Below are 24,712 nucleotides of genomic sequence, written 5' to 3'. Positions count from 1 at the left end.
TTTGTGTGTAACGACGTTGCCTGTTGATGTTAGGATGGCTATAAAAATAACCGGAAATAGCGGTCGGGAGAGTAAACTGCCACAGTTTGGCTATGGCCACGGATGCCTCGTTTACCTGCCAGTTGAGTAGAAGCACGGTAAGCAAGCACCTGTGTCTAAAGACAAACTGTGGCAGGGTTTTTACTTTCTGGACCTGAATTTCCCATCTCTGAAAAAAAAATATATATATATTTTTTAGACCAGGTATATTGTGTTTAAGTGGGTTTGTAGTGTTCAATAGAAGAAGCAGAAGTCACAATATTTCATATTTTGACAATATTGCCATGCATGGGGGGATAACAGCGTTTAAATACAGGAAATACAAAACAGTCCAATGCATCTCTAATTTTGCCATTATTCAGTTTTTCTTTAACCACCAAATGACATTTCAACCAGTTGAGGTTATGTATGCATATTTTTAAACCTTTTTTTTTTTTAAAGCTGCCTAGCGGAAATACAAAGTTTTGTTTTTGTTTTTAAGTTCAAATTTGCATTCTAGGGCACTTTTCTTGGCGGCAGGTTGGGAAAGTCCAACATCCTTTTCTTGGGCTTTGTTCGTGTTTTCAACATATTTATTGTTGAAAGAAACAAAACACGAACATGTATGTAGAATCTTGTCCAAAAATGTTCTCACAATAGCCTTTTTATTTGACCATTTATGACTCAAACATCTTCTAATTCGCATATACTTTAGCTGTTCTCAGACTGGATTCGGGTTCGAAATATCCTCACTCTGTCTGCAGTTGTGATCATGCACGCAGCGAGTACGTGAAGAAAGACCACGTTTGTGCGTGCGCGTGCGTGTATATAAAAAAAGGAGTGTGAAGTTGAATGTTTCGGCCACACGTGGCAGTAGCGATTCGAAATTCACTTTCAACCACCAGAGGGAGCCCACGGACCACGTTGCCAGATCACTAAACTGGACTATAGTTGACCGAAAATAACTGAAACGAACAGAAAGGTTTCTTTCCATGACAATAAAGAATTGTTGGCATGGCATTTATTGGCAACTTGGTTATCTGCGGAATGTTACCTGGTTGACGGAGGGACGAGGGGTGTGAGACTGAGGCGGGCACGCTTTGGGGTCGGTTGGGCGGGGTGTGTTGTGGTGGTGGTGGGATGGGCGTATTCCAGCCGCCGCTTGCGATTGGGACCTCGGAAATTCCGCCCGTGACGGGACGAGACTCTCCACGGAGAGAGCCGAGGGAGATCCGAGAGAGAGAGAGAGAGAACGAGCAAGCGAAAGAAAGAGAGAGAGAGAGAGAGAGAGAGAGAGCGAGAGAGAGAGAGAGAGAGAGGCTTCCGGTTGATGTCGCTCCTTCTGAGCCGCACGCTCACGCAGTCTTGCCTGCTGGTGCAAAGAATCAGTAGCCGACGACCGCCCAGCGTCCCCGCGTGTGCACGAATACAAATCCAGCAACTCGTTGCAGATATCAAGACGGCGAGAGCGTCCGCTCAGTGTTCAGCAGCCATGGCCAAAAGAAGGCCCTTCGAGCGGCTACCCACGGACGTGTACCCGGTCAACTACGGGCTCTGTCTGCAGCCCGACCTGGTCAACTTCACGTTCAGCGGCAAGCTGCAGGCCATCGTGGAGGTACGTGCAACGCAACCGTGACACAACACCCCCGTCACTCATTGCACTCGGTTTTTTTTTTGTTGCCCTTATGTAATATGTCAGCCAGTTGGTCATTAGCTCGCTCGCCTGTCGTAGCCTAACAAGCACTCGACAAATGGAAGAAATGCGGTGACCTGCACATTTTCCCCAATAAATTATAACTGATACTTAATCTTATTGTTGTAATTGGTGCGCACTTTGTGTGTCTGGACACCAAATCGCGAAGTCGGGTCAAGACTTGCACTCTCACGTTAGCTTAGCGGCTAGCTGTTAGCACGCTAGCTAACAACGCTTGTCACAGTTGTCAGTGCTTGTAATTGTTGTTATTATTTATATGTTGCCTCTGCGGTCAAGCCCTTTTTCGTCACAGGCGTTTGACCGCTAAACGCCCGTTAGCGGTAGTGGTAATAGTAATGATTGTAATTCGTAAGTCGGTGAATGGATTCTTATGAGCTGGCGAGTGTTTGGTAAGGCCCGCTAGACGCACGCACGCGCGCGCGCGCGCACACACACATTCACACTCATTCACACTCAAGGATTTTTCAAATCATAAAAGGTTGTTTATCTTTGACAGTCCCCACATATGAAGATTAAACCTAACAGGCGTGTAACAGTTTTAGGTGAATCGTGTGTGCGCGTGGTTGTGTGAGTGTGTGAGTGTGTGCGTGTGTGCGCGGTGTGCTCCGATAATCTCGCCACAGAACACACACACACACACACACACACACACAGCACACACACCGCACACATTCGCAAAGGTCCCATCACCGTTCTCAAATCGAGCTTTTGGGCTCCCTGCAGTTCCACAAGCTGTTTTTGGCTTGTGAACTGTCTATTTTTACATTTTCCAATTATTTTGAAGGCTTTTTAAAAAATATATATATATACACAGGTGACAGGATATGTTTTTTGGAAGTGTTGTGGAATGGCAATAAAGTTTTGCTTATGAAAATACTTTTGCTGTCCAGTGAACCTACGAATACAAAGTGCAGCACGTGGTCGGACATGTTTGTTTTTTGTTTCGCCCCCTTCCTTGTTCCACAGTAAGGTCGTTTCTCGATTGGTTGCATTCCGTTCCACATCCCAATTTGGCAAGTCATGCCTCTGGCGTAGTCTGCTTTCCTCACACACATAAACATTAGCAGTGTTTGTAGAATGCAATCCACCTTATTCCCGAGGCTTCTAAAGTAGAAACAATGATGGGAGCGACTTCCTGTGAGACACGTGAAGTCGCAGTGAGCCATTTGGTGCATCGGATTTTGTTTCTCAGAGAGTTTTACGGTATTTTGATTCCTTATCTAAACCATTGCAAGCGTTGGAAAATGTCTTGGAACAGTTTGGGAACTTGTCACACTGTTAGAGGTTGCACTTAACAGGAAGAAGTTGAATCTGTGACGACAAGAGGCAATGTTTTGAAGATGCGCTCAGATGAGGGGAGAAGGATGTTGTGATAATCGTAATCGGTACCACTTCCGGTGCCTATGCAGGGACGAGGAACTCAAAACAATTCGGCTGAACGTCTTCATTTGAAAAGACCGCTGAGACGCGATACGTCTGCTCCTTTTCAATTTGTGGACGACAAGCCCACGCTTGCGTTATGACAAACCATTTAAGAACAGTGTCACGACAACATCACGTATGATTATTACTGTTTTTTTTATTATTATTATTATTATTATTATATTAGAACATGGTATTACTCTATGTTGCCTGTAAAAATAAAAATAAAAGAAGAAGAAAGCGAGTCGAGTTGAATTTACAGGATACATGCGCGTCACGGCGCATGGTCAGGCTTAGGGAATGTTCGATACCACTTTTTTTCCAGAAGGATATTCAACCCTTGAGTCGTCACCACTACTGATACCAAATAACGATACCACTAGTAAGTAAAATTCTCCACCCCAAAATGTATGATGATTTTAAAGAAAGACCTCTATATCCCAATATATTACAAACCCAATTGCCAAAAAGTTATATACAGTACTGCAAGTACCCATACCTTAAAATAAGACTGGTATTGGCACCGATACCTGGTATTGGCACCGATACCTGGTATTGGCACCGATACCTGGTATTGGTAGTCTCCCATAGTCAAGATGGTACCACCTCGACCTCAATTTGTGCCAGGAAAACTGTCATTAAATTCATCATGCATAAACAGTCTTCGGTCGTGACTCGTGAATTATGAAAGAATTATTGAGCCCGCACACATTTTGACCAGGCTAGCGGTAAACTGGAATCGCCGCTAACAGCCAAAGGAGAAAAAAAATGTGACCATCCAACATGTTAAACATTTAATTTGGGTATACATGTGACTGTTTTCACCAAAGCTGTTTATATCATACGTGTGTATCGCGATACGTATGAAATCATGACCCCTGTATCGTGATACACATTTTATCGCTGGTCACTTTTTGAGCTACGTTAGAAGGGAGCGGGATTGTGATGTTTTCTCTTTTGAGTTGCGACAACCGGCGTGCCCAATCTGTCAGCGTCCTACAAAGTGGACTCGCGTGACCAGTTGCCATGTTAGCAAAACGCCGGTTTGGTACATACCAGAAGTCGCGTCCATAATTGCCGCAAAGGCTCATGGTGCCTCGGAGTGAGGTGGTGAAAGTGGACTGTAGCTGCTCGCGTAGCCTGATACGCACTTTGGCTGCTCGTTGGCCGACCGGCTCGGACCGTGGCGCCGCCGCCGCCGTGTCACCAACTGTCAACGGCAACATCAGCGCTCGCTGTGACCGCAGCGTGACGCGGGATGCTTGGAATGCCACCCATTCACCGTGTGTGTGTGTTTTGTACCCACATAATGACAGATTTACGGTGGGCACCAGTTTCTGCACAGCCAATTCTTTTTTCTTTTTTCTTTTTTCTTTTCTTCTTGGCATTTGTTGTTATTGCACACAGCAGGGCAGGGACGGGGTCATAAATCACACTTTTAATGCACATCCGGCTTTTCCAGCCCATCTAATAATAATTGCTTGATAATCAACATAACGGAGTGTTTTGTTCAACGTGCCTTCATTAATAAAAATATACTATCATTGTTAAAATAAAGTCCAGTGGTGTGCTTTGTAACGTCAAGGAAGGCGGCGTGGCTTTGAGTCAACAGGACACGCGATTGATCTGACACGAATGAACAATCGTGCATCAGCCCTCGATTGTTAAGAAGCAAACACAGAAACGATTCTTTCCCGTTGAGATGGATTTGTTTGAAATATTTTGAAAATTCAAGCCCCAGAGTATGACATTTTCTGCTATGAGTAGACTTGGGAAAAAAAGTCTCAAGAACTTGAAAAGACAGCAATGCTGCCATTTTGGCTCAAAGCAGCCATTTTATGTGATTTTTTTTTCGTTTTTTTTTTTTTTACAGGTGATTTGTCCAAGAGATATAGACAATTCAGCTCCCCCGCTTAGTGAGTAGTCGATTGACAAATATGCCCGAAGAACTCATATAAAAAAAAGACACAGGAGGACTGCCGTTTCGTTTTTCAAAACTGCCATTTTGGCCATTTCCAGGTGTCCTTAAAAGACAGATTTGTCCCCCAAATGTTGTCAATTCATCTCCGACAGCCAGTTTCAGTTAGTAACCTGATATTTGGTAGACACGCGTATCAAGAGTAGACTTTCAAAAAAGTCATGCCTGAAAAGTTATTTTGGACCAAAGCAGACGTGTTGCGCTCATTTTTCAAAAGTCTCTTTCAAAGATGAATTTAGCACATTTTTGTCATTGTGTGTGTGGGCGGAGCATGCCAGAGAGGTTTGATGGCTCACCGTAAAACATGAATCGGTCATAATTCCATAAGCACAGTCAATTCTGTAGAGTAAATTTGACTCTATTTAGAGTTGGACCAACTCGGTTTTAGAGTAATATTTGCATTTGGAAGAGAATAAAATAAAGAATTGAAAAGTATCATTAAAAGTCACTCAAGGGTTGAGGAACGAACTCACGACCTTCAGCTTGGGCGACTGCCACACTACCACCGGAGCTATGCCACTCCTGCTGTTTGCTCTCATCCAAGAGGAGACCGAACACATCGTTTTTGGTCTCTTGGAGTTCCGATTCGAGCTGACATGAGCGATATACTAACACACAGAAGGAGCTGCCTGGCTCAGGGAGTAGATCGGCTGTCTCCCAAACGGAAGTTGTGGGTTTCTTCCTCAACTTTTTTATTTTTAATTTTTTTTTATAAACTCTCTTCCAAGTGTAAATTTTACTCTATTAGAGTGGGACCAAATAGACTCAGTTTAGAGTAAAATGTACTCCACAGAATTTACTGTGTGGATAGCTAGCTGATAGGCTAAGTTTTTTGAAGCCGCGAGGCCGCCATATTACTCCTCCCAAGAAACGTTTCTCGGGATACAATCCTTTACATTTACGCTATTGAAATTGGAGAACATTTGAGACAGCACTTAGAAACGGCATGATTTATGACATTTTCAATTTGTTAAAGAGTATTTCAGACATTTTACAGCTTGCCTTAAATACATGTTTAATGATGTTTACAGGAGGAAACTTGTATGTTTTTTAATCAAAGAATTTTAAGTTCACAAAAGATGCCTCTGCCAAAATCGAATTTTGGGGTCTTAGGAACTGAGCGATAAAAGAAAACGGAGGTGTTCAAAGCAATACATACCGTCGTCCACTTGTTAAAAAGTAGTGACAAGTGAATTGTGAATTGCTCTGTTGGTCAATTTGCGGCACATTTTTTGAAACGCTATCAAAAATGTAAGATATCGGCTGATGTGAACTGATGATCCCGTCGGTCGTGTTCAATTTCACACTTGAACGGTGGGCTGGCTTTACAGACACTATTTGCATACATGACATTTTCAAAATAAAACTTTTTGGTCAAATGTCCCTTGAAAAGAGAAGAAGAAGTGTGTGACCTTTTGTATCTGCTCCACGTGCAGGTGATGCAACCCACCAATCAGATTGTGATGAACTGCGCCGACATCGACATCATCACAGCCTCGTTTGCGCCTCAGGGAGGAGACGGTGAGTCTGATTTGTTACATTTCACCGCTCTTCATCATCCTGTAACATGACCGGGGTTATTATATAATTTTCATTTTAGTTAGTTTTATTTCATTTTTAGTTTTAGTTTTTGAACTGTAGTTGGTTTTAATTAGTTTTCAGGGTGGCTCTGTTAGTTTTTGTTAGTTTTTATTATCCATCCATCCATCCATTTTCTGTACCGCTTGTCCTCACAAGGGTTGCGGGGGTTGCTGGAGCCTATCCCAGCTGGCTTCGGGCAGTAGGCGGGGTACACCCTGAACTGGTTGCCAGCCAATCGCAGGGCACACAGAGACGAACAACCATACTCACAATCACACCTATGGACAATTTGTAGTTTTAGTAAAAAAAAAAAAAGAAGCTTAGTTTTAGTCTTATTTCAGTTTTAGTTTGTATTATTTTAATGTGTATTACTTGTGCGCAGAGGTGGCAAATCCAGGTCCAGAAAGTAAAAACCCTGCCACAGCTTGGTTTTAGCCATTGATGCTATCTAGCTAGCTCCCTAGCAGGGAGAAGAGCACCATGGAAGCTAACCAGGGAGCTAGCTAGCACCTGGGGTTAAAGCCAAACTGTGACATGGTTTTTACTTTCTGGACCTGGATTTGCCACCTCTGTTTGTGCGCAATATTTAAATAAACAACATGGTAAAATGAGAAAAGCGTTTCGTTGTCGCCTCGGAGCGACGTCATCTGAAGGCGCTTCTTCTATTGGCCGCTGCTCGATGACGTCACTTTGTGACGCTAGCAAACGTCCTTATTCTGGTTTAATAAATATAGTTAAAATCACATTTAAAAGGCTCATGCATCAAATTAATTACCAAAGACTAAAATGAAGGACATGTTTGCTATAATTTTAGTTAGTTTTGTAAACATAAAATGTGGTTTCAGTTAGTTTTCGTTGTTTAAAAAGCATTTTTTTTTTTTTTTTTTTGTGAACGAAATGGGCTCTTTGCACAAATCACTTTCCGAACTGAATACCACTCCTTCATTTTCTGTCTTTCGTGATTGGACAAACTGATTATTCCAGGTGTGTCTGGCCATTGTTGTTGTGGTTACTGAGGTCAGGCACACCTGGATTAATCATTTGTCCAACCATGAAAGACAGGAAATGAAGGAGCGGTACTGAGTTTAAGGAAGTAGTGGATTTGTGCAAAAAGAGCCCATTGTTTTTTGAATTTAAGTTTGAGTTTTTTCGTTATTTTCGTGAATTAAAATAACCTTGAACATGACATATGCTCACTATTCTTTTCATGTATTTTTTTTTTTTTTTTTTTAGAAATAGACGCCACAGGATTCAACTATCAGAACGAGGACGAGAAGGTGACCTTGTCTTTTCCTTGCGCTCTGACAAAAGGTGAGCAGATAAGGGTTGCAAAATAATGGCCATTTTTAAAGTAGGGAACTCCCAATGGGGAATTTACAAAATTGAGGGTTGACTCCTAATCAGGGTTATTATACTTGTAATTTTAATTCGTTTTCAGGGTGGTTCTGATAGTTTTTATTGGTTTTATTTATTTAAAAAAATGCTTAACTTAAGTTAGTTTCAGTATTAGTTTTCGTTTGTGTTTCTTTAAATGTGTATTACTTGTGCGCAACATTTAATAAACACCACGATAAAATGAAAAAAGTAACACATTTCCTACCAAGCATTGCATTTTGACTGAGTTAAATGAAAAAGCTGGCGAGCCAAAAGTCACGCAAGCAAATTAGGAGCGACGTCATCTGAAGGTGCTTTTCTATTGGCTGCTGCCAGAAGACGTCACTTCTGCGTGACGCACCTTCAAACGGTTAATATCAAAATAAATATGCTTAAATTAAAACCATCCCCAAAGGCTCATGAATTAAATTAATTACCAAAGCCTAAAACAGACATTTTCACTGTAATTATAGTTAGTTTTGTAAACTTAAAATGTAGTTTCAGTTATTTTTCATTTTTTAAAAAGCATATTTTTTTAAATTTATTTTAGTTTTCGTTTTTTTTGTTAATTAAAACAACCTTGCTCCTAATATAGGGAACTTAATTCCGACTAATACAAACATTTTTTTGTGCCAGTAGAGTTGAATATGAGGAACAAACAAAGCTTTATTTGCATGTTGAATGGAACTTTTCAGTGGGGCCTTTCATTTAACATTTTGAATGGGGTTTGGTTGATTTTTATAAATTAGTTGCATCGTGTTGAATAATATTATTTGAACCTATTTCAGTGAATTTGATATCCCGGTAAGGGTGACAACAATTTGGAAGAGCTTGCTGGTTTTCTGTAAAGAAAGAAATTGATTTATCTTTTATTTATTTATTTTTTTCTTCTCTTAAAGAGCTCAGTATTGTTCATTCGGTAATGTCATCATCATTGCTCTTTTTTTAAAATTTTTATTTTTTTAAATATATATATATATATATATATATTTGTATGTGTGCGTGCGTGCGTGCGTGCGTGCATTTGTTAGCTCACCAAAAACCTATTAGAAAAAATCCCATACCGTTCACCTAAACCGAACACCGCCGTCAGGAGACCCGAGGGGACCAAAGAAAACCAAGGAAGGTGAAATCCAGCACCGACCAGGCACCGCCCACCGGGCCACCCACCAGAATTCTTCCCCAACCCCAGAAACATCTAAATTCCAACAAATCCCAAAAATGTATCATTTTTGTGGAAGTTGCAAGTTGATATTGAGAAAATAGCTTGGCGGAAAAGAACGGATTGGTATCATGAGGATAATAAAATTAATCCCAGAATGGACCTAAAACAAAAAAAGCTCAACTTAGTTTGAATAATGTCAAAATTGGAAACCCACATTTAAAGGGCTACTTCGATTCATTGAGCCATTTTCAGCAAGAAAAAGTGACTATTTTGTCCAGAATGAATTTGATAACTTCATGTGCGACCAATCATGGCTCAGTTTGCTGACCCAACCCAGAAAACAGGTGAGCCATGATTGGTCATGACCCGTTTCCTCAGCACAGGTGACGTCATCTTCAGTCGACAGCAAGTGGGAATTTTTATTTTTTTTAAGTATTAATTGTTCATGAAAAATAATGAAGTTATCACATGAATTATCGACAAAGTATTAAGTTTTTACTGCTGAAAACGGCTGAATGAGTCGAGCATCCGTTTCATTTCAAAGCCCAACCCTCGCGTTGCGTCATCGTGAAGTTGACCTTCAGGGTTCTTGTCTTCCTTGAATATGAACATACTGATTTAAAAAGTGCCTGGATATTGTTATAGTGGTAAGCGCGTTTCACTCGTTCTGCTTGCAAGGTTCTGGCGTGCTGAAGATCAAGTTTGCCGGGGAGCTGAACGACAAAATGAAAGGTTTCTACAGAAGTAAATACACCAACACGGCGGGAGAGACCTGCTACGCTGCCGTCACACAATTTGAGGTGAGATGGTGACGTGGGCGACATGAAAAGCAGAAGCCAGATACACGTCCGGGGTCTTTTTGGATCCGTGGTACCGCAACAAAATGCAGTCAACTTCTGTTTACAGACTCGAGTCCATTCAAACAAACAAACAAACAATACGACATAAACACAAGAAAACCAACACGCTGGAATAAGCACACACAAAATGAAGCCTTGGTTTGAAAAAGCTACAGTACATGTAAGCAGTATTTGCAGAACATTAAGGTTTACCTAAAATCACTTCAAGATGGATCATTTATCCACTTTATAGTTCTGTTATCAGATCTGTTAATTCTGCACATACAGCGCATGAAAATCCCGGAAGAGCAGAACGAATATTTTTTTGCTAGCATACTTGAGGTGTTTAGTTGTTATTTGATCAGAACCGCATGATTTGTTCAGTGCCAGTTTTCCAATAGCATTGCACACTTCGTCTGGTTTAATCACAATACCATTATTAGCATCAACCTCTGACATCACGCTGATCGTCCCCAAGCGCCGCGTCACCTTGTCATATGTTCCACAAAGCACCCGTGATCGGTGAAAATCCACTTAAATACATTTCAATGGATTTAAACGCATTCAATTATATTTTATAAACACAACTCTTCGACCCACTGTTAAAACCCTGAAACAACGTTTTTTTTTTTTTTTTTAATCAGCCATACAGCAGATGTGGCGGTTGACTTTGTTAGTGCTTCGCACCACTGCCGTGACCTGACGTTGAACTCGCCTGTCCTGCTTTCCGTTTGTCTGACCCCGCGCAGGCCACGGACGCCCGCCGAGCGTTCCCCTGTTGGGACGAGCCGGCCATCAAAGCCACTTTTGACATCACGCTGATCGTCCCCAAGGACTGCGTCGCCTTGTCAAACATGGTACGTGTCACTCGGGTCTCGGCGAGCCCCACCCTCACCTCCCGTGGGCCACTTTCACGCGCAGACGACCAACAGACAGCTGATATGTTGCAAACGACAAGCACAATAAATGTTGAATACGTTTCTCTCTGACTGTTATAAAAAAAAATTTTTTTTAGGATCGTTAGATTGTGTACTAAAGGGCTTAAAATGCACACTTATGGAGGGGCAGGTCTTTAAAGATGGATAAAATGGTATTTGATGTAGATGGACCGATAATCGGTATCGGCCCTTTTTTAAAATCTGATGGCTCATGTATAAGGTCAAACTAAAACCATTTTAACCTCTGGGAGCTCTTTATTTACATTTTCAGTTAACTTTATAAGTGATGCTACTGACCCTGGAAACCTTCTAAACAATTTGTTTTTATTCCACATTAAAACAAAGAAATGTTAAAGTTTAAGATTTCAGGTATTTTTAAATTTTGGGGAAAAAAATATTTAATGTAGAAAACTATAGAGAGCTATGGTATTTACTTGCTTAAGTTTCCATTTAACGTTTTAAGACGTATTGATAACCTTGGGAGCTCCCTGAACGTTTTGTTAGAAATTTAAAATGATGTCAAAGATTTAAAAAAACAACTAAACAATAAATATGCTTTAAGACATTACAACAGTCAAAATTGGAATTTGTATTTAAAAAAATGTTGACAATGTTTTTCTCCCCTTTTTACTGGAAATGAATATCGGCTAAAATATTGGTTATTAACCTCAGTATTGGCCCTGAAAAAAACATCTGGCTATCTTTAATTTGTTGGTACATCGGGGGATGTGTTCCGTAGCCGCTTGTGACCAGATTGCCCAAAAATATTAAACGCTTGAACCCACTAAGCATTTGAAGCGTGCGTGCTTCAAGCTCGTTATGTCAAATTTTACTGTAAAACTGACACACAAATCGAATGAGAATTCAAACCAAACCATTCATGGACAAAACTCTGCTCGCTTAATTAATGCCTTTTCCTCCGCTCGGCCTCCAGAACGTCGTGGAGCGCCAGCCGTACCCGAGCGAGGAGGACCTGGTGGAGATGAAGTTTGGCACCACGCCCGTCATGTCCACGTACCTGGTGGCGTTCGTCATCGGCGAGTTCGACTTTGTGGAGAGTCAGTCGTCGGACGGCGTGCTGGTGCGCGTCTACACGCCGGTGGGGAAGGCCGAGCAGGGTCGCTTTGCGCTGGAGGTGAGCCCGTCCGTCCTCTGATGGCCGAAATGAGCAGTCTGGCCTGAAAATACTGTAATACACTGTAAAAAGGCAAAGAACGTTGACATTTTTTTGTTTTTTCCTGCTTCAAGCTTTGAAACGGATATTTTCCCTCCAGCAATTATTTTCTTAAATAATGCATCAACTTCAACAGATTAAAAAAATAAAAGTTGGAGCTTTTTAGTAAAATATGCTGAAAGCTAAATGCTAATAGCTGAATGCTTAAGAAGGAAATTGAGAGGGAGAGAGAGAGATTCGAACCTGCGACCTGGTTAGTGGAAAATGCATTTTACCAAGTGCGCCACTGAGCAGCATAAAAGAGGTGGTAATGATGAGAAGTTGTATTTATGTATGGAAGTGAGACTTGGAAAAGTTCAATGTCAGTCCCATTGAAAATGAATGGGGGAAAAGTTCATGTTCAATTGTGCGAGTACTGCAAGTAATGTGGAATCAGACAATAAATACCCAAGATGGCGTGATTTTTTTGAAGCTGAAGTTGAAATTTGAACGGTGTAAATCGGAAGTATTATGTGGGAGTTATTACACGGCAAAAAAAGTGTGGAGAATACAAATCTGAATAAGAAAGCATTCCTACAACAAAGACTTCAGAATGGTTCTTCTCAAGTTGTTTGGTTCTCTGCAGGAATTAGAGGCACTAAATAAAATAATCAAATATTTGGATAAAATGTCCTTTTTACTTGATTTACAAATCTAAAACATTTTGCTTAATAATGAACTCATTTGCTCCCCAAAACGTATAAATACGTTCTATTTTAAATGTTTTAAGAGTCCCAAAGACATATTTATACATTTTTTTATGGTTTTTTTTATGCTAGAGCATACAGAAGGCTTTCAACTGCAAAGAACGGTTGAGGAAATGGTAGTTATTACACAAACGGCCAGCAGGTAGCAGCAGAGCAAAATAGATCAACCAGGGCCATGTTGAAAAAAAAAAGCTCATTTACTCTCAATTCTCGATAGGTTAGTGAATAATGATGAAATTCTAATGCGAATTGCTGCAAAACGGAAACCGATACAAATATACTTTTGTCTGATGAAAGAAGAGAGACTAATCATTTTTTTGGTGTCGGTTCTATGTTTTTATAGTAATAGAACACAATATTCTGTGGGCCTTGCAAAATCAGTCAAAATCCAGTCAAACTGCCGGGAGTGAAGGGGATTGCTTTAGTGAAAATGGCTGCCAATCACTGAGTTAATGACCAATTGGTTCCTTTTTTCTTCTTCTTTAAAACAAAATTAAGTAAAATCTACAGTTCCTATTTGTTAAATTCACAAATATACATTTCAGTTCAAATTTTGCATTTCACATCAAAAAACTCCAGTCCTGCATGTTTTCGAGGTTTCCCTCCTCAAACACACCTGAGTTATTTGGTAAGATTTTGACGTGAAAACCGCAATGCCATGTAGAAATTTACTTTTGCAAATCCTTACTTGAATATTTGTGTGTGTTCAGGTAGCAACAAAGACGTTACCTTTCTACAAAGACTACTTCAGCGTTCCTTATCCGTTGCCTAAGATTGATCTCATTGCTATTGCTGACTTTGCTGCTGGTGAGTGATTGTCGCAGGACATTCTGCAAGCCTTTGTAAAAAATCCAAAATAACCTTTTAATGCCCCCCCCCCCCCCCCCACGCTGTCTTCAGGTGCCATGGAAAACTGGGGCCTTGTTACCTACAGGTACCCACAACCTTTCCTGATGTTATTGATGTTTAATTTGTCAAACATCGCGTTGTTTTGGATCCATGTGACCAAAATGTAATCCAGACCACCAAATGCGATCTTTGTCGAGAGACGGGGATTTGCATCGATGGCAAATATTTGAATCAGTTCTCGATGAACGTGGTCGAGGTGAGTGCGTCAGTGAACTTGGGTCGTTCGCCAGCGGTAGACCCGCAAGTCTGTCAACATCAGTCCGTCATTATCTCAGGCTGCCTCATTAGATATATATATTTTTTTAAACTAATTTGCTCCCAAAAACGTATAAAAACGTTCTATTTTAAATATTGCCATGGTCCCAAAAACGAGAGAGAGACCGATATGGTTATTTCAAGGCCAATACAATACTGATTATTAGTAGTCAAGGACACCAATAATCCATAATCGGAGCCGATATTCATTTTCGCTAAAAAATAAAATATTTTACTTTCTGGACCTGGATTTGCCACCTTTGTTTAAAACTTATTTTGGCAATGATAGCCAAAAGCTACAGTTTTGATATATTTAAAGTTATAAGTTATAAATTACAAAATCCGCCAAACCCCCACACTTGGAGATTTCATTACGTGTGCATTAACACAGCTAAAATTATTCATTAAAAAAATGAATGACCAGCAGAGATCCAAGTGAGTTTACCGATTGTGTGTGTGTGTGCGTCGTCATTTTAGTGAACGAAAACAAAAAAATTGCTAAAACTAAAATTGAAAAAAAATACTTTTTTCGTAACTGAAATAAAATCCAAACAAAAATGCTTTTTAAAAAATGAAATAGGAGACTGCATTTTACATTTACGAAACTAAATCTATAATTATCGCGAAAATGTCCTTAGTTTTAGTCTTTGGTAATTAATTTAATGCATGAGCCTTTGGGGTTTATTTTAAATAAAAATGTAAGTACATTTATTTCAATATTAACTGGAAAAAGGACATTTGAAAGTGTGTCACGCAGAAGCGAATTACTTCAAGCAACGTCATCACGCAGCAGCCAATAGAAAAGCACCTTCAGATGACGTCGCTCCTAATTTGCGCGCTTGACTTTTGGCTCCAATGGCTCGGCCCGCCTGCGTTTTCATTTAATTCAGCCAAAATGCAACGCTAGGTAAGAAAAGTGTTACATATATTGACTTATATTGCACACAAGTAATACACCTTTTTTTTTGATATTGAAAAAACTTTATTTTAAGATTCAATGGGCCCACAAATCTTTATTGTATTACATGACCTGACCCCTATTTTATTTTTCTATTAGGGGTTTTACTATTATTATGATGATTATTTTCCTTGAGAATGTATGCACTTCTTAAATTTGTTTGCTTAAGTTTTTGTCGTTATGCAGTTTGCATTGTTTGTTGAATTGAATTAAAAAAAAAAGTTTTAACCCCCCCTCCCCCAATAAACTAAAATTAAGCATGTTTAAAATAACTAAAATTAAGCATGTTTAAAATAACTAAAATTAAGCATGTTTAAAATAACTAAAACTAATAAAAATAAAAACTATCAGATTTGCCCTCAAAACTAATTAAAACTAACAAAATAAAAAAATTAAAACTCGAAACGTACTAAAATGAAAATTCCCAAACTATAATAACCCTGGTGTGCGTGTGTGTGTGTTTTTGCAGGGAGACGGCGCTGCTGATCGACCCAAAGAACTCGTGCGCGTCATCCAGGCAGTGGGTGGCGCTGGTGGTGGGTCACGAACTCGCCCACCAGTGGTTTGGAAACTTGGTCACCATGGTAACCGAGCGCCGCCTGCACACATGAACCTAAACGGTTTGCTAACCCGGCACGTTTTGTTTTCCTGCAGGAATGGTGGACCCACTTGTGGCTCAATGAGGGCTTTGCGTCGTGGATCGAGTACCTGTGCGTGGACCACTGCTTCCCAGAGTACGACATCTGGACGCAGTTCGTGTCGGCCGACTACACGCGCGCTCTGGATCTGGACGCGCTGGACAGCAGTCATCCCATCGAGGTGGGCGGGGCCCGCCTCGCTGCTGGGCGGGCGCCACGTTGTTGCATCCCGCGCTGACGGCTCGTCTTCTGCTCTCTCTAGGTGAACGTCGGCCATCCGTCCGAAGTGGACGAAATCTTTGATGCAATCTCTTACAGCAAAGGCGCGTCGGTCATCCGAATGTTGCACAACTACATTGGAGACGAGGTGGCCCCGCAGTTTGAAAACGTATACCTTATCTCATTGTTGTGCAACTTAAAAAAAAAACAAAAAAACTTTTGATCTTGCTTCTCTGTAGGACTTTAGGAAAGGAATGAACGCCTATTTATTGAAGTTCCAGCACAAAAATGCCTCGACAGGTAGGATGGCGGTTCCCATATTATCTTTAAGACTTTGCAAACTAATCCGGTGGCTTTCCAGCCTTTTGCTGCATTCGAGGATGGTCGGAAGTTGGATTTTTTTTTTTTCCTCCTCCAGTTCCGACATGAAAGCGTTCGAGGCGAAAGTAAACCACCAAAATGGCGGATAGTAGGGGATGGCAAAACATCGATTCTCATAAGAATCGCGATTCTCATTTAGTACGATTCAGAATCGATTTTAAATGTCCAAAAAAATCGATTTTATTGAAATGATTTTTATACTGTTTTGCCCTTGTTTGTGTGCCTTTATAGGTAGCGCTGTTCATGTTGTACCCGATTAGGCCACTTTGAACAAAAAAATCGGCAACAAATATGACCGCGTTTACTTAAGATGCAACCAACCCCGGCTGCGCTTTTTGTTCCCCAGAGGACCTTTGGGAATGTCTGGAGCAAGCCAGCGGGAAACCAATCGCCACCGTGATGAGCTCCTGGACCAAACAGATGGGCTTCCCCATTATTGAGGTGGAGCAGGAGCAGGTGAGTCTGTCGTCTCCATGGCAAAAAAACGAAACAAAAAGGGACTCGCTTGTGACTCCTCCTTCGTCTTGTTCGAAGCACGGCGACGACCGCGTCCTCAACATCTCTCAGAAGAAGTTCTGCGCAAGCGGACCACATAATGGCAAGTACTTGTGGTTTTTTTTTTTTTGGAACAAGGTTGGAATCGCTAACACATAAATATACAGAGAACACTTCATGTTGTATTGCAAATCAAAACGAGAAGAAAAAGTGATCAAGTATTTTAATTCTGACTTTAAAGTCAGAATTCTGAGAATGTCGGGATTGTTTTTGTTTTTTTTCCTCTTTAGCTCCTCCTCGCTGCCATTCAGTCTTCAAATCAAAAAAGGAAAATTGAACATCAATGAATTTGTAATGTTGATGTGATGGAGACTTATTGAAAAAACGTCAGTTGACAAAATGTTCTCGTCCTCGGCTCTAAATGCTACATTGCATTTAGTTGTAAATCCTAAAAATTTAAGAATGCAGTGAAGGGGAATTACAAAGAATATTTTAAAAAATCAATTTAAAAAAAACAGTGCTTCTTTGAGTCAAAATTCATTTTTAGCTCCCTTTTCTATATGAAAAATGGACTAAAAGATGCATTTTTTTTTATATTGATCCCCTCCCCCCACCTTTTTGTTTTTTTTGTTTTCCCAATGCATTTGTGTGTATGAAAATGAAAGGTGCTAATCGGGAATTTTTCACAGGTGAGGATTGTCCGTACTGGATGGTGCCCGTCAGCATCTGTACCAGCAGGGACCCCACCTGCAGCAAGCTCCAGGTTCTACTGGACAAACCCCAGACAAGAGTCACCCTGGAAGGCGTCACCCCCGACCAGTGGGTCAAGGTGAGGCGAGGCCCGCTTGCCGTCGCGTCAGCCGCCGCATCTGAATCTCTGGCCCGCTCGTCAGGTCAATCCCGGCACGGTGGGCTTCTACCGCATCCAGTACAGCGCAGCCATGCTGCAGAGCCTGCTGCCCGCTATCCGGGACCTCAGCCTGCAGCCGGTGGACCGCCTCAGTCTTCAGAACGACCTCTTCTCGCTGGTGAGATTGTCGGACCGCGAATCCCAAACCACTTCTTGAAGTCTTGTCTAAACTTTTTCCATTAAAGGAGCCAAGAAATGGAAGGCGGGCACATTTCCTCTTGTTTAAAAAAAAATCTCTTCTATCATCAGGAGAAAAAAATATTTAGGTTTCCGTTTTGCAGCAATTATAGCATTAGAATATAGAATATATAAGTTCCATCATTCACAAATCTGTTTAGAACTGGGGAAAGCGCTTTTTGCAACATGGCCCGGATTCATCTCTTATACTCTGCTGCCACCTGCTGGTCGTTTTTGTAATGACTAGTAACTACCATTGCTTTAAACATTCCCTTCATTTCATAGGCTGCGTCAAAGCCTTCTGTATGCTCTAGCATACAAAAAAACATAAATACGTTTTTTGGGACACTGGTAATATTTAAAAAAGTGTCGTTCCGATACCATTTATTTGGTCCTCCATACCGATTCCGATACCCAGTTTTGGCTGATGCTGATACCGTACCGATACCTAGGGTTGTTTTTTTTTTGTTTTTGTTTTTTTACATGAAAAAGCTGCCCTGCAATTGGTTCAGAGCATTCAGGGCCAATAGGATATCTTGGCTCGGCATGCAGTGAACACGTCACACATCACTGAATGTTGTGCACAAGATGCTTCAACCAAAGTACTATGTTTGCGTCGGAAACAATGGTATCGGCATGTTACTTCTTAGTACTTGCCGATGCCGATACCACTGTTTTTATGCAGTATCGGGGCCTGTCGCCAATTAAAAATAGAACGTATTTATACGTTTTTGGGAGCAAATGAGTTCAAGTAATAATCATTCTCACTCAAAAATTGGTGAAATTTTTAAGAAAACAAAAGAGACGTGTGCTGCTAATCGATAGATAATTGGGAGACCGATATTTTGGAGTGGCTCTCAGGGTCACGACCACCCCCAAAATCTTGTAAAACCTTCAACTATACGTGCCTCATCTTTGGAAGCCGGTGAAAAGTCAGGTTCCCGTTTTTGTCACCCGATTAACAAGCGCGTTGTGATGAAGTCCCGCGCAGGCATGATCAGCACGGTGGAGGTGCTGCGTCTGATGGAGGCCTTCGTCAACGAGCCCAACTACACGGTGTGGAGCGACCTCAGCTGCAACCTGGGCGTCCTGTCCTCGCTGCTGTCCCACACCGACTTCCACGAGGACATCCAGGAGCTCATCCGAGACCTCTTCACGCCCATCGGCCTCCGCCTGGGCTGGGACTGCAAGGCCGGAGAAGGTGAGACGGCTTTTGAAGGGGGGGGGGGTCTTTTTTTTTCCTCTTCACCTTTTTGTATCCACTCAGTAACTTACTTAATTTACTCCCACATCTGACTCGAGTAGAACTGGGCAGTTAATCAATATATTTTTTAGGAGGGGTCACATTGATTTCCTTCACTATTTTTATTGGCCTCCTTGAAGCAGCAACTTCTGTTCATGTAATGCTCAGTGAGTTTTGTATTAATTCCAAAGAGAATATTCTTATATTTTTGGTTTTGACAAATGTCATTGTCCTTTGCATTGTCTTTTTATTAACTCATTTGCTCCCCAAAACGTATAAATACGTTCTATTTTAAATGTTTTAAAGACTTATTTATAATTTTTTAATCTTAGTTTTTTTTTTTTTTTGCTAGAGCATAGAAGGCTTTGATGCAGCCTCTGAACTGAAGAGAACGTTTGAAGCAATGGTAGTTATTACAAAAAACGGCCAGCAGGTGGCAGCAAAGTATAAGAGATCAACCAGGGCCATGTTGAAAAAAAATCCCTTTCCCTAACTGTTTTTAAAAGATTTGTGAATAACGATGGAACTTAGCTATATTCTAATGCTAATTGCTGCTAAACGGAAACCGATAGAAATATAAAAAAAAATCCTGATGAAAGAAGAGACTCAAATCTCTCAAATTCGAGTAAAACAGCCGGGAGCGAAGAGGGTTGCTTCAGTCAAAATGGCTTGTTGAAAGTTAAATTTAAAAAATCGATATAAATTAAAAAAAAATTTTTTTTTTATCTTTGAGGGCGCGCAGGGAGACAAATGGCGGCTTATATTTTACGGTGGTGTCGCTGAGCCCTACTTTTTTTTTTAAAGACGAGCGCGTTTGCCCCCGCAGGTCACCTGGACGCCCTGCTAAGGGGTCTGGTCCTTGGCAAGCTGGGCAAGGCGGGACACAAGCCCACCTTGGAGGAGGCCCGGCGGAGATTCAAGGAGCACGTGGACGGCAAACACGTTCTACCTGCGGACCTCAGGAGCCCGGTAAGCCTCCACGTCAACTGTCATCGCACGTTTACTCACAATCTTGTACGTCACATTTGATACTTAATTGCATTTTGCAAAAAGGGATAGATTGATAATTGGCCCGGCGTTTTCTATTTTGTTTCCTATAACCAAATTAGCCATTGCTAAAGTGAACTGGTTATGCAGTTTTGTATAAATTGCCCTTGACTGAATGAAATAGTTGCGAAATGAATAATTCAGATGAATTAGCCTGACTGCGTTTCACAGCATGTCCTTGTATCATCGTCACCATTACGTTCTAATATTTAGTAATAGTAGTAATTTAATTAATATTTAATATTTAGTGTACCTGCCAAGCACACTGCAAAAAAAGGTGATTTGCCAAATTGCAGTCTTCCCTCACTTTTCGCTGGTGATGCGTTCCAAGCTCCTCTCGCAATCGGTGAATATCCGCAAAGGAGACTTTTTTTGTCCTTTATTTAATTTTATTTTATTTGTGTTGCCTTTATTAAGCCATTACAAACGTCCCACACGGCTCCCGCCCTTCTAGATTATTTTCCCTAATCGTTCAGTCCTACTTCACTGTAAGTGTGGTTTATTTCGGGGGTTACGTCACAGGACCCGCCTGTGATGCCGTGAAAAACGTTATATGGGAAAAACAAGTCATGTGAAGTGTTGTTGTGTGTTTTCAGGTTTATTTAACGGTGCTGAAGCACGGCGACAGCAGCACATTAGAAACCATGCTCAGGGTAAGACGGGCTTGTTTTAGCGCACGCCGGCTTTGATTTTTGATCTTCTCGCCGATGTTTGACTTGGACCCGTTTTCCCCGTCTCAGCTTCACAAGCAAGCCGACATGCAGGAGGAGAAGAATCGCATCGAGCGAGTACTCGGCGCCATTTCGGCGCCGGACCTCATCCAGAGAGTGCTCGCCTTCGCCCTCTCGGTAACCCGAAATCCTTCCAAATCGCTTGTGTGTGTGTGTTTGTGTGCGTGTGTGTGTGTGCGTGTCATCCCTTGTGTGCTAACACGTGTCCTGTTGTCAGGTTTATTATAGTTTTGGAATGAAAAACGAGCACCGTGGGAGCTAGCCAGGGAAGATAGCTAGCTCCCATGGTCGTTTACCTGCTAGGGAGCTAGCTAGCTAGCATCAATGGCTAAAGCCAAACTTTCTGGACATTTACTTTTTGGAACCTGGACAGCTAGCTAGCTAGCTAGCTAGCTCCCTAGCAGGTAAACGAGCACCATGGGAGCGAGCCAGGGAGCTGCGGCAGGGCTTTGACTTTCTGGACCTGGATTTTCCTCCTCAGCTTGTGAACAATATTTAATAAACACATGTTAAAATGAGAAAAGCAACTCATTTCTTACTTAGCATTGCATTTCGCGTCGCCTCGGAGCGACGTCATCTGAAGGTGCGTTCCTATTGGCTGCTGCGAGATGACGTCACTTCTGTGTGACACTTTCAAATGTCCTTATTCCGGTTAAATAAATATTCTTAAAATCACAATTTAAAATCATGCATTAAATGAATGACCAACGACTAAAACAAAGGACATTTTTGCTATCATTATAATTCTAGTTAGTTTTGTAAACCTAAAATGTAGTTTGAGTTAGTTTTTTTTCGTTTTTATTTTATTTTGCTAACGATATTGTTTTTTTGATGAGTGAGTTTTTGTTAACTAAAATAACCCTGTCCTGTTGTGCGTCGCTTTTGTGCTCAGGAAGAGGTCCGCCCTCAGGACACGGTGTCGGTGATCGGGGGCGTGGCCGGCAGCAGCAAACACGGTCGCAAAGCCGCCTGGAAGTTTGTGAAGGACAACTGGGAGGAACTTCACAACCACTACCAAGGCGGATTCCTGCTGTCGCGGCTTATCAAGGTCATTATGCCAACAATCGCTCGTATTGCTCAAAGGAAATATGTCTGGTGTTGGGGTAGGAGCGGCACAGGTCCAAACGGGTGCACTCACACAATCGAACCAGAGCCTAAGAAATTAACAAATATATATCCAGACCCGACAGCCAGTTGCAAAAATCCACAAGTCATTGGCACCCACAAAACGGTTTGTAATTGCCTATAGATGCCACAAGAAGGCGCCAAAGCACTACTTACTACTTTAGTCCAGTTCAAGCTCCTCAAATCACTTCAACGAAGTTCTGCGGTGCCTAAAAACTGAAAATGAGGTAAGTGTTAGGGATGTAACGATATCCAAACGAGGGCCCGACGGATACGCATTTTTTTTTTGGCAGGAAAAAGTACTATCTACGATATATTATTATTATTATTATTATAGCCTCACATTGACCTTTTGCTGGCTATCAAGAATAAAAGGACAAACTTTTGTTTCCTTGTCATCATTGTAGCTGACAGTGGACGGATTCGCCATAGACAAAATGGCCACAGAAGTCAAGGTGGGATCCCCTCTATTTTTATATATTTATTTCTTGTTGTCCACGTCCTGTCGACAGGCTAACGTATGCCTGCCCCCCCCCCCCCCCCCCCCCCGCAGAGTTTCTTCGAGAGTCACCCGACGCCAGCCGTGGAGCGCACGGTGCTGCAATGCTGCGAGAACATCCTGCTGAACGCCGCCTGGCTCAAGCGCGACGCCGATGACATCCACCAATATCTAATGCAGCGCAAGGCGCCCCCCGTTTGAGCCGCCGCCCCCCCCTCCTCCATTTCCATTTCCCCGCCCCTTCCTCCAGGCACAACCCCGCCCGCTCTCTCTTCCTCAGGCGGCAGAAAGCGGAAGCGGACGTACATTTGCTCTCCAGACGCTGAACACCGCAAAGCCAAGAATCTCACAGACTACATCGACTGCTACATCATTTGCACCTGGACTCACAGGGATGCTTGTTTTTAGCCCCCCTTATAACCCAACGCCCCCCCCCCCCTCCAACGCCACCAAGACTTGTCGTCAACACCCTCACCCGCCAACAGACAACTGTGAAGACCTTTCTATCGTGCATGAGTCACTCAGCGTTATTGGCCAGGTGTGTGGAAAAGGCACCAGGAGGTCGGCACGCGCTCTCCAGCAGTACACACACAAGTTTTTACGTCATCAAATCAGTGCAGTCAATCAACTATAGTAAGAATAATAATATGAATTCATAACAAACCAATCATGTGTGAGAATCTTGATTTGGTGTGCGTTAGAAAAGAGGCCTTTTATTTTTCAGTTTCCCGGCAAATAAAATGTATGAGGGGGAAAAATACCAAATATTACAAAGTAATACAAAACAACATGCATTTAATGAGAACTGAAAAATACTAGCAAAAACACACACATGCAAAATATGCAACGAGAAACATATGAACAGATGAAAATATTAAAATACAACAACAAAAATCTAAATAAGTGAAAAAACTCAATACATCAAATATGCTAATATTGGATGGTGCATAGAGGAATAGGCTGAAAAAATTCCACCAAAAATAATCTAAATAAGTATTATTAGGAATTGGCTGGAAAAAAAACCTAATTAGAAAATTGGTGAAAAAATTACACTGAAAATATCTCACTAAAAATACAAAAATATGACAAAATATTTGAAAGAAATGTGTAGAAGGAAACAAAATTGTGGGGAGGGGGGGGGGGGCTGTCAATTAATAATAGTAAGAATAATATGAATTCATAACAAACCAATCACGTGTGAGAATCTTGATTTGGTGTGCATTAGAAGAGGACTTTTATTTTAATTTTCTATTTCCCGGCAAACAAAATGTATAAAGGGAAAAATACCAAATATTACAAAGTAATACAAAACAACATACAATTGAGAACTGAAAAATACACACAAATACAAAATATGCAGCAAAAATATACGTACAGATGAAAATATTAAAATACAACAAAAATCGAAATAAGTTTTTAAAAAACTCAATACATCAAATATGCTAATATTGGATGGTGCATAGAGGAATAGGCTGAAAAAAAATCCACCATAAATATCTCACCAAAAGATAACTGTTAAAACACAAAATGTTGACAAAAATATTTGGAAAAAAATGTGTAGATGGAAACAAAATAGTGGGGGGAAAAACATTGACCCAAAAGTATGCTACAAAAAGTACACTGAGGAAAAAATCGAAATATATGAAAATTCAGAAATAGGATGAAATGCTTCAATCTTGGACCAAAACCTTAAATATTTTAGACAAACTGCAAAATATTTGAAGACCACATTTCTAGTCATTGTAATGACATCAAATGCAGTAAACTCGTCTTTGTGAAAATCTTGATTTGGTGTTTATTAGAATCGGAACACATTTGGAGGAGTGAAGGTTTTCCTTTCTCCTTCCGTGTTTTCTTCAGCTCTTTCTTCCTTTCCTCCCTTTTTTTCTTTCCATCCGCTTCCTCCATTTTGACACCTTTTTGTTAGAGCGCTGAGATTGGCCAATAATGGGCATCAGCAGTTTGGGCTGTACTACAAAGTACGTGACAGTAACACCTGAGCCGGTCATTAAAGATCAAGAAAGCGCCACATTGAAAGCGTCCTCGTGAAGAAGTTTGTCCGAGACCATCTGATGATGTCCTGATTCAATCTGATTTCGAGCGTGTGAGAGGCGAAGATCCCTCAGTGACTTTTACTTTGCAGGAAGCCTGAAATGGGTCGACTGCAAATTTGAAG

The 24,712-nt window shown here is 41.3% G+C and overlaps 1 protein-coding gene across 2 annotated transcripts; it reads left to right on the top strand.

Annotated features, from left to right (window-relative positions):
- Positions 1-1,189: 1,189 nt before the first annotated feature.
- On the top strand, positions 1,190-23,203 carry npepps (aminopeptidase puromycin sensitive). 2 transcript variants are annotated; one of them, XM_086083575.1, is made up of 23 exons: positions 1,190-1,633; positions 6,569-6,653; positions 7,947-8,024; positions 9,931-10,052; positions 10,841-10,948; positions 11,964-12,164; positions 13,660-13,756; positions 13,850-13,883; positions 15,541-15,655; positions 15,726-15,890; positions 15,972-16,097; positions 16,168-16,228; positions 16,656-16,765; positions 16,844-16,907; positions 17,494-17,633; positions 17,698-17,832; positions 18,873-19,092; positions 19,961-20,103; positions 20,778-20,834; positions 20,922-21,029; positions 21,805-21,960; positions 22,445-22,492; positions 22,591-23,203. In XM_086083575.1, exons 1-23 carry the CDS (start codon positions 1,349-1,351, stop codon positions 22,735-22,737), a joined length of 2,805 nt encoding a protein of 934 aa, XP_085939701.1. In that variant the 5' UTR covers positions 1,190-1,348; the 3' UTR covers positions 22,738-23,203. The 2 variants fall into 2 exon arrangements, with proteins under 2 accessions (XP_085939701.1, XP_085939702.1); XM_086083576.1 differs by having other exon boundaries at positions 1,192-1,633; positions 15,972-16,076.
- The last annotated feature ends 1,509 nt before the right edge of the window (positions 23,204-24,712 follow it).

Source organism: Leptonotus elevatus, chromosome 8, assembly GCF_054856555.1.
Source record: "Leptonotus elevatus isolate MCC_2025b chromosome 8, RoL_Lele_1.0, whole genome shotgun sequence".
Classification (NCBI taxonomy): domain Eukaryota; kingdom Metazoa; phylum Chordata; class Actinopteri; order Syngnathiformes; family Syngnathidae; genus Leptonotus; species Leptonotus elevatus.
This window is presented reverse-complemented; position numbering and strand designations above follow the sequence as displayed.

Coding starts and splice junctions, on each gene's coding strand:
- npepps (XM_086083575.1), top strand. CDS start 1,349: ATGTCGCTCCTTCTGAGCCGCACGCTCACGCAGTCTTGCCTGCTGGTG. Junction 6,654..7,946: donor TGCGCCTCAGGGAGGAGACG/GTGAGTCTGATT, acceptor TTTTTTTTTTAG/AAATAGACGCCACAGGATTC. Junction 10,053..10,840: donor CTGCCGTCACACAATTTGAG/GTGAGATGGTGA, acceptor GACCCCGCGCAG/GCCACGGACGCCCGCCGAGC.